The sequence below is a fragment of the Porites lutea genome, chromosome 9 (assembly GCF_958299795.1).
Source record: "Porites lutea chromosome 9, jaPorLute2.1, whole genome shotgun sequence".
NCBI classification, from domain to species: domain Eukaryota; kingdom Metazoa; phylum Cnidaria; class Anthozoa; order Scleractinia; family Poritidae; genus Porites; species Porites lutea.
The window spans coordinates 22,008,695-22,019,325 of record NC_133209.1 but is presented as its reverse complement, the minus strand read 5'-3'; the positions used below and the strand labels follow the sequence as shown (position 1 = coordinate 22,019,325).

The 10,631-nt window shown below is 38.9% G+C and overlaps 1 protein-coding gene across 1 annotated transcript; it reads right to left on the bottom strand.

Annotated features, from left to right (window-relative positions):
* Nucleotides 1-1,177: 1,177 nt before the first annotated feature.
* On the bottom strand, nucleotides 1,178-5,884 carry LOC140949039 (allatostatin-A receptor-like). Its single transcript, XM_073398292.1, has 3 exons — nucleotides 5,307-5,884; nucleotides 5,122-5,233; nucleotides 1,178-1,498 (listed from the first exon to the last, which is right to left on the bottom strand). Exons 1-3 carry the CDS (start codon nucleotides 5,882-5,884, stop codon nucleotides 1,178-1,180), a joined length of 1,011 nt encoding a protein of 336 aa, XP_073254393.1.
* Nucleotides 5,885-10,631: the final 4,747 nt, after the last annotated feature.

Sequence of the window (10,631 nt, the reverse complement as noted above, 5' to 3'; positions counted from 1 at the left end):
TATTCTGCACCCTACAGGAAATAATTACGTTGGATATATGCACGCAGTTTCAATATGTAAAGGGTGTGGGAAACAGTGATAGATTAAGTACAGGGTATTTTTCAAAAGGGTAGCACCTGGCTATGAGCCAGGGCACAAATAAATTACAAATACTCAATCACTGTTCCAAAGACTTTCAATGCAGGATTGTAGCTTTTATCCTGAATATTAGACAGTGGTATTACATCTTAAGAAGAGACAGTAAATTCCTTTTAGCTTGTGTTTTGCTTTCCCCAGTGTGAATGAAGAGGTGTTCTCACAACAATTTACCCATCATAACCTTAAAATTTATATAGGTCTTGTGTCCAAAAATTATTGACGTGACTTATACACAATTTTAAAGAAAGCATTCTTTGGAGCACTATCACATGGCTAGGCTTGATTTCCATGCCCTAAATGTTGTCACACATGACCTACATTGGGGAAACATAGCATCTGCGGTAAAAACCACAAGCTAGTAAAGGTCTTTACTATTACTTCTCCTCTCATAACTGTACTTAACAAAAAATTTTCTTTGGCATTGTATCATGCACTGTATTTTACTAGCTTTATAGCCACTGCACTGCTTTCATCCCATTCTCAATGCCCTTGTCAAAGACAACTTTGAAGAAGAGGAAGAGTGAGCACAAATATTCAGTAAAGGGGCCAGAGGAAAAGACAAAAAAACCATGTAACATTGATTTAAAAATTGCAAAAATAATTATGTTCCAATCAACCAATCACTTCCTGCTATCCTACTATTTAAAAGCTTTCCCAATATTTCCCCACCCAAATGAAGCCAGTAACAGTGTCCATTGAAAGAAAAAAAGGGTAGCAATGAAAGCAAATAAAGAAGGGAAAGCGAAATTTGTGACTGCAGCTGAGTTCCTTTAAAACCACGAAACCATCTCATGATTTCTATGCATGCCCCAACTTTTGAAAATAATATTTTCAATTTGCATCTGTAACTGAACGCTGTGAACTACACGGCTTTTAAATAGTCTTCTGGTAAGATTTAGCTCATAAGCCAGACAGTGACTAGAAAACGAAGCCACTAGCTTCAAAACAAGTTTCTCAGCAAAATTCCCACGAGAGGAATGGGATAAAAAACAAAACAAAAACAACAAAACAACGATGAGCTGAACTAAAAGGATAACTATTACAAAGGGGACTCAGGAATGAAAAAAGGTTTATCAGACTGCTTTGAAGGGGCTGGTCTCACTTGTCCGTTTTCATCAGCCAGCTCTAGGAACTCCCGCACCTGGAGCTGACTGATCCCTGGCCTTTCCAAAGCTCCCAGCAAGGCCTGTCCCTTTGTCCTTCTTTCACCTGTCACCATCTGTGCCTTCTTCAGGAATAGCCGCCTTCTGCAAATAAGACCTGACTTGTTATCTTCATTGTCAGAATTGAGAGGTGGGATAACAGCTTTAGTAGGTACAGGGGAGATTTCTGATCGGTTTTTGAGATATCCTCCTTGTTCCTAAGGTCATTGGGGGAACCAGACCTGATAGGTTTCTTCACTTCCTCATCTCTCTTTACCTATGAAAGATTGCAAGAAAAAGGTATGACAGAGAAAACAAAATTAAATAAGGTGGCTTGACTGGATTTTTTAGGGGGGATACCTTCCAAGTTTTAAAGCATTAACTACATCAGCATGAGTAAAGATATGGGAAAAAGGCTACCAAACATTACTATATTATATATACATGAAAATTTCTTATTATCTAGGTTTTATTGCAAATGGAGTCCCCATGGCAACCTAATGAAACCAATATGTTTTTTATTTATGTTTGTGTTTCTCTGTACCAGGGGTGTTTTTTAGAAATGGCTTAAGGGAGTATGTACCTGCCATAACTGCTTCAATTATGCAAAGTTTGAACAAATCCTGTGAGAGCATTTTCGAAATATTTTGAAACAAGTTTTTAGAATCATAAAAACAGTGAAATAGCATGCTATACATCCACACAATTAGCTAATATGTTAAGAAAATGTTAAGCTTTCAAAGCACGGTTCCATCTCATAATGATTTGATTCCGTTGAAAACTGTGTACAAAAAAAAAAAAGAGGGGAATTGCTCTGGGTGATCGCGAGTGAGAAGAATTTTATTAACCTACATTGAGCTGCTTTTGTTACAGTTTTTGCACATAATTTGGTCCATGCCTGCAAATTTCACATTATTCAAAAAACCACTCGATAAATTTTTTCATAAACTTACCAATTAGCAGCACTAGTTCTTGAAACGGAGAGGACTGCATACGTGACATTTGAATTCACTTCCAGGCTATATTTGGGGATGAGATACCCGATTTATCGGTGGACGAGTTAAAAAATAATCAAGATGAGAAAATCGATTTTGCGGGTGACAGGGATAACTGACAAGGACTAGGAGGAGGAGTACAAATTATTTTCCCTTCATTGTAGTGGAACTTAATTCTTCGAAAAAGAGTTCCTTCAGGTTGAAAATAAAGTTTTCCCAATTTTGCAGGATTGATGAATTGTCACTTAGTAGTTTACTGCAATTTTAAACCAAAGACTCAACGCAGTTGAACGACCCTGTAAACTAGAAAGGATTAGATGCACTCATGGAACTGTTTGGAAATGCAGGGCATAACCTCACGGCTTCATGGTCTAATTGAGCTAACCTGTCATTGGTTTGGGCGAGGGATTATGCAAAGACTCAGAGACTCCATGCCCCTACGAATTGCTCCATTAGATCTCCGATAATGGACAGTGGATGCAAAGAAAAGTGACCCGAAGAAAACATACTCAGACATCGCATGGTTTTCATTTACTCAAAGCTGAAGACTTTCAAGTAGCATCTATTTTCTATCTTAAGTTACATGTCATCATCAATGTTTGTTTGTTTGTTTATGTGTTTTTAATCAATACATTATCCAACAAAACAGTCAGTAAACTAAATTTAGTAGGTTATTTCAAAGTGCGTAAGTGCACTGGGCCAATATAGATCGAAAATGCGATTACTCCGATACGTGTCAAGCTCTCATTACAGTTTAAAAAGGCATTTTACAAGGCTCTTTTACTTTTAAGAAAACATTCCGTACTTTACATATTGAACCAATAAATACGTTAAAAAAAACTTCTACTAATACCACATTTACCTGCAAAAATCATCAAGAGGTCTACAAAAGAGAAAAATCGAAAATTCTCAAAAAAATTCCCAAAGTAGCACTAGGTAAGCTATTAACATAAATGTAATTTTTACTTCGATCCGATAATTATTTTCCACGTACGGGGGTTATTGGTTTCGCGGCTCTCGGACCGGGTTTTCCAAATCCGAGACCATGTGTCACAAAAAAATCGTTTTAAAATTCAAATCCATTGTAATGTGGACAATAAATAACTTATTCAGAAGAATACTTAATTGCACACATTCTAAGTGGTGATTTACTCAGTTTGAACGAAAGTGTACTATTTTGGAGATTTTTCATTATTTTCAATATTTTGAACGTTTTCGTTCAATGAAAAAATGGCAAATTTCAAAGCCCAAAATCGTCGACTGGTACCTCGATTTCAGTAACGAGTCTTATACCACGTTAAAGAACGTTATCTCTTCTTTCAAAATCTGTTTTCAAAACTACGGGCAACTTAAAAGAAAATGTTTGAGGCCAAAAAATACAAGTAGTACTTTTCTGAAATTTGAGCTTTCCAGACGCGGCGGGCCGATGCTAAAACTTGGAAAAATACAGTAAGAAATCAGTTTGAGCAATAGTGGTTGCATGTTATCAGCTTTCAGAAACCAAGACGTGTTTATACACCGATGTGATATAAATTGATGCCGTTTGCTATCAAGAAAGGCAGATTTAATTATATTAATATTATATTAATTTTTTCTTCGTTTAGTGTCGTCCAAAAGACCCAGTTTTTTGGCATTTTTTTTTAAAAAAAGCAAGAAAAAGAAACGACAAGGTTTATTTTTTTTGGACTTAGATTTATTCTTTTAATCTAAAAAATTAGCATTATAACATCATTTCGAGGCATAAAACGTTCGGTGGTGTATCCTCTTTGCTTTTTACTCTTTTTGGGCCTTTTTTTATGAAATTGACCATCAAATTTTCCGCCATATTGAGTTTGTGTCGATTTGGTGACCATGTCTTGTTGTTTTCAGTCTCCACGGCAATGATGCTGGTGTTTCAGGCCTCCCGTTCTCAGATTTCTTGTGATTTTTTTTTTTTTCACCCCACCGACCGACCCACCCAAAACCAGGAAACCTATTCGACGCTAAACGAACGAAAAGGGGATGACCTAAGCCTTATGGTTTCTTTTTGGGCTTCCTCACCACATTGCTTATGCGTGTTTCTGTATACTTGTCTTTTGCTTTGTTTTGTTCTTTTTTGTCGGTAAAATAAACTGAAACTGTACAAAGACCCTCAATATTCCCTTTGGAGGTTCTCGAAAGCGCATAAAAAAAAAAAACAACGCGATGATTTATTGACTGCAAGGGCAATGGGGTGGGGTTAGGGCTCGTTACTGCGCTCCGGTTCACTCGTACGCTGTCAAATGGTCCCAAAATACAAAATGAAAAATGACTGTGGACAGACTATTCACGTCTAGACATCAAGCACCTTTTAAGATGGGACTTATCGCCTCCCCCTGTTCATGGAGTTGATTCAAGGTGTTGACGTTAATTTCGTGATGCCCTGCAGTGTGCCAGGACATGTTTCAAAAGGGCCTTTCCAAAGGTACGGAGTCCGCCGTCACCTTGTCAACCGTGCGAGAAATGATGTACTTCACAAAAACAAAGAGAAGTTATTTTCGATTTGCCCCGCCCCCTACCCCCGAAAGTCCCCTACAGGACCGCTTCAAAGTACTCCCCATGTGGCGGCGCGGGGGATAGTAACGGGTCTACCTAATTGCACCGTGCATCAATGACAGTTTAGCTCAATCAGAAGCCCCTTTTCCCTGGCTAGTTCAAGGTGTGTGCACTTAAGCTTTTGTTTTCGGTTCTTACTGAAATTTTTGATCTTGAGGAAATTCACAACGACAGGAGCAGGTTATGGGCTTTTTTCCTAGCCCTAATCCTACACCACGGGAAATCCCTCAGGTTAGGCAAGAATTCGATGATCCCAGGTATATGATAATTGCTGGTGGTTTTTCACAAAAAGCTGTTGCTACCCAAAAAAGGTGTATTGCCTGCGCGGGAAGCCAACAAATAGCAAACACCACAACAATGATGACGAGCATGCGGACCACTTTCCTTGTAACCAGCTGTCAACGCTGTTTTTCTTCAATCAGATGATTGCCTGGAGCCTGGTTAAACCATAGCTTACAGCGGACATATGATGGCCAGAGGAATTATGTAGGTGATGAAGAAAATGTAGAGGTAAACACCACGAAATGTCGCGTTCTGGCCCAAAACATCCGGGTCAATTTCGCAGTATTCATAATCTAATTTGTAGATGACAGGCATGATAGCCATTAGAGCGATTGACATAACCCAGATCAAAGGTGTGACAAATTTCGCCTTTCTGAACCACACAGAGTGGACCGACAGGGGACAGACAATGGCGCAGTACCTGTCGATCGCCATAAAAACCAGGCAGAGGATAGACGCAATGAGGGTGGCATAGGAAATTAGAAAATAGCTCCTGCAGATGATGTCACCAGGCAACCCAGGTACCTTCCACTTACTTTCCGTGTGAGCGTCGACAATGGAAAGAGGCATCATGAACAGGGCTACCAATAAATCGGCTATGGCCATGTTGACGAACATAGAACTTGTCAGTGACCGCACCTCAGTTTTTTTCCACACGATATATATCAGAAAAGAGTTGCCCACAATAGCTGCAAGCATCGTAAAGGCGTACAGTACGGTTACAACGCTCACTTCTGCATCGCTCAGTTCCATCTTGTGCTCTGCCTATTTCAAAACAAATCAATCGAAAACTCGTAAACTAATTGTAACTTTTTAACAGCAGTTTCAGTTCGTGAATTTGAAGAAATATTTCTAGCACTCCACACTTGTTTACTTTTATCTAAAGTCACGAGTTCTTTGATCCTTAGTACGTCTCAGCTCCTTTCACGGTCCAGGAGGCTCCCGAGAGGAAGACTTAGATGAATGGGGTGACAAAATGAAGGCAAACTTGAGATAAGTTTAAAACACACACACGCACACGCTGTGGTTAATGTGAATTTTCAATTAAAAAAATATTTTTTTTTAGCTTATGGACACTTTAAACATGCAACAAAATCTATGCAATATATTCGCTAGATTCAAACCACTTATCAAATAGGTCGGCAAAGCTTTATCATAGGCCATTTCCGAGTCCCAAAAACTCTCACATTCAAAACAAGGATATAAGTAAAAAAACCTTTGTCGCGAAAATAGACTTTTACTTGCATGCGAATAAAAATGAAATTCACATTAATTGCTTTGCACTTAGCGTTGCCTTGAAACGGAGGCTTCAGGCAACTCGAACATGGTCTATTGCCTTGTAAAAAATCAGTTTCTCCACTACCATGGGGGGAAATTGCAATTACAGAGCGCTTCGTTATTTCTATAGATAACGGCAGAACATCAAGATTGTCCAGTTTTTACTCTTTTTCTAGCCAGAAACATTTTATCTCAACAAATCTCGAGGGAGGGATCGCGTGTTCACTCCCTTGGCGTGGTGGCGCGAGGAGCTTAGTTAACGGGTCATTTCTGCCCTTGCACCCGTCGCGTAAGTGCTAATTGTCACCCTAGCAAGGTTTCCAATTTCAAATGCAAATTACTTGGTAGGCGCAACAGTGGTCACAGGCACTGGACGAAAGCCAGACGTGCCTCGAAGTCCGGCACAAATGGCTCGATTTGTTGGGGAAATTATGGATTTTTTTTCGAGCTTATCTCCCAGAGAGGAAGAAAAGGTTTCCTTCTTGGGCTGGAGCTGAAAAATTTGCAGCGGATTTGAATTTCGGCGAAAAAAACGGCATTTTTGTTGCGACTGGTCCAGGACCCCGACAGATCGAAGTGACCAACCTTCACTTCGTTCTATTATAGGATTAACAGCGGTTACGCAATAAAGCCAAAAAAAAACAGTAAAACGACAAACAAAATAATAATAATAATTTATGAACTTATTGTGCGCAGCTTAACATGAGAATGATTAGCTGCGCATTACAACTACATTACTTAAAAGAAACAAATAAAAGATAATGCATTAAAAAAAATAAAATTTAATAAAATAAAATAAATAAAAAACAAAAAAAGAAAATATATTCATGCAAGTAAGAAGTGAATATAAAATTGCTCACCAATATAAAGTTTTAAAAAGAGTTAATATGCGCCTTAAAACTGTTCACATTAGTAATCGCAAGAAGTTGTTTTGGAACAGAGTTGGCCCTGCTACCATAAAAGCTCTATCACATAACGTCTTCGATCGAGCAGCTGGCATAGAAAGTAAAATACTATCTGAAGATCTAAGGTTATATAAGGACGATTTAAATGTTAGTAAATCGCACAGATATTTATGAGCAAGGCCGTGAATTGCTTTGAACGTAATAAGAAGTATCTTAAATTCTCTCCGGGCTTTAACAGGAAGCCAATGCAGACCACGAAGAATGGGTGAGATGTGGCAAAACCTAGGGGCATTACAAACTAGCCTGCAATTTGTTAAGCTGGTAGTTGGGCAGCACATACAAAAGACTGTTACAATAATCAACACGAGATGTAATAAATGCATGGACAAGCATTTCCGTTGATTCTCGAGACAAATACTTGCGAATGCGTTTGATATTATGCAAATGGTAAAAGGCAACACCACATAACTTGCTAATATGAGTTGACATAGTGCAGGGGCACCCAACGAGGATAAAGATCAAAACCACTTAACATAGCATTGTTGAACGTATTTTAGTATTTAAACGGTAGATATAGGCATATTTTTATCCCCTAAAAACTTTTCATCTGTTCGGATTTCCTAGCTGAAAGTCTAGTGATCCGAAAATTATAGGGATCAAAGCTTACCTTTTCGAACATTTCAGCCAGCAAAAGGCTCCCGAAAATTCTAGGTGGCCTTTTTTAGGGTAAATGTCCGTTTAAAATGGGTAATTATACCATTTTGTAGATGTTCGAAAATCCTAGGAAAGGCAGGAAAGCAAGAAATTTTACAACAAATGTTCCGAAAATTCTAGTTCTCAAATCGTCTTCCGAACAGATATTTTCCCGAAAATTGCCGTTGGGTGCCCCTGATAGTGAGCTGCTCATCAAACCATGAGCCTACCTTTCTAGCTACTGTTACAGGACAAACATCAGTCGACCCAACCCTAATGCAATTGATGTTAACCTTGGCCAGCTGCTGCCTAGTACCTATAATTAAAAATTCTGTTTTATCATCGTTTAACATAAGATTATCTGAACTCATCCAACTCCTAATGTCACTGATACAGTCAGTCATGGACTTGATGGCAAAATCAGCATTCGCAGATCGATTGGGGCTGAATGATACATACAACTGTGTATCGTCCGCGTAGCAGTGAACTTGTGGGAGGTGGCGTTCAACGATCTGAAACAGTTTGCGCGTGTAGATAGTGAAAAGCAAGGGGCCCAAACATGATCCTTGAAGAACACGTTGTTTTAAAGGAAACTGATCTGAGAGACTACCATTTACAGAGACTCGCTGGAACCGGTCAGATAGATACGATTTAACCAGGCAAGCGCATTGTCAGTTATTCCCAAATCAGACTCAAGACGACCAATCAGCTTATCATGATGTATCGTGTGAAATGCTGCACTTAAATCTAATAATACCAGCAAGGTGACATGTTGCTCATCCATAGACATCAAAATATCATTTTTAACGTTAAGTAAGGCCGTCTCCGTGCTGTGTTGTTGTTTATACGCCGATTGAAGCAGAGAATGTAAATTGTTGGCAGTCAGATGCTCCATAAACTGCTCAGCCCCAGCCCTCTCCGACAATTTAGAAATATAAGAGAGGTTACTGACTGGACGGAAATTTTTTGAACGCAAAGTCCAAACCAGGCTTCTTGAGAGATGGTAACACAAGCGCCTCTTTCCAGGCCTCAGCAAATCGACCGGTGTCAAAAGAGAGGTTGATCAGCTTAGTGATAACTGGCAATAGAACATCCAGCAACTTGAGAACAATCAGAGTGGGAATGAGGTCGAGTTGACAAGATTTACCCGCTGCTCTACTAATCAACTTGCGCACTTGTTCTTGAGAGAGAGTCCTGAAACCGGTAAACTGTTCTTTCAGGCAAGTAATGTCAGTAGCAGGTAGAGATGGTACGGATGGTGTAGATAAATTAGCCAAAGACTCGTTTATATTCTCAATCTTCTGTGCAAAGAAATTTTGCAAAATCATTGGCAAACAGACACCAAAACGTAGTGGAATAGATTGCAGGTAAGACTTTTTTATTCGTTTCATTTAAGAAAATGTAAGGTTTAGCGTTATTTAGCGTTCGCAGATCTCAGTAATATATTTCTCATACAAAGTCTCTTATATTTTCAACGGTCGCCTGTAACGCGACACCGGCGCGTCACCTATGTTATGTAAATTACATTACAACCTTTTCTCGCAACGTGAGTTTGAGCCGCCTGTGGTTAAAACGCAATGAATTCCTTCCCGCTTGGCCTTCGCTTAGCTTTTTGCCGTCAAATCCTTGCTTATTTTGATGAATTATATCAACAAATTCATGCTTGTTTGTCTTTAACCAACCTCGTTCCCACGGTTCTCTCCTACCCCGGTAGGAGAGAACCGGGGTAGGGTTGGTCTTTAACTCGATATTTCGATGGAAACCGAAGAAAACAAGCGTCTGTGTAAAGTAAACCACTTGAGCACGAGGGACGCCGATGTATAGAATATCATTATGCTAATTATGATAATCCGATTAGCATAATCTGATAGCGTCTCAAAATAAATTTGTAGAAAATTCCAAGTTGCTCTATATTTTCGAACGATTTTCGGGTCGTTTTGCTTCGATATTGAAGAAAAAACTTTGTTACTACCATATTACACAAAATAGACACATTTCTGGCAAAATGACATTCTTCATAAATTTGAAAAATTTTTTTGGCAGAAATATGCCTTGTTAATTTTTTTTTGGCTAAATATTATGGGTTTCCTGAGACGGAAATATTTTTTCCTGAAAGTTTAATCTTTGCCCTTTCCAAAGAGGTATAGCTTTATATGGAATTGTAAATAACAACAGAGATATAATTTCTTTAAAGTTGCATGGTCAAAAATACTTAAATAACCCTCCGAAGACAATCCATATATAGCTATATAGTATACATGTATAATACACCGATTCAGCCTAAGACCGGAAGTTGCATGAAAGGGAGGCCTAAGGGCTATCTTTCGCGCGGATCTCAAAAATCATGGCGGAAGACACCGACAGTTTGCATGGAAGACATGAAATGTCTTCTGATGTAAACTTTACACCAGAAGACATTCCATGTTCATCCGTGAAAAATGGAGCAGACATAAGTAAATGGACAATTCCACAATTGAAATTTTGGTTGAAATGCAGAAGACTGAACCAACAGGGACTGAAGAAAGATCTTGTCGAAAAGTAAGTTTCGCAGCACCTGTATTACATAAACACTGTTATCTAACCTTCCACGCTAGTCAAAGGAATTTCGTTTTCGCTAAAATCTT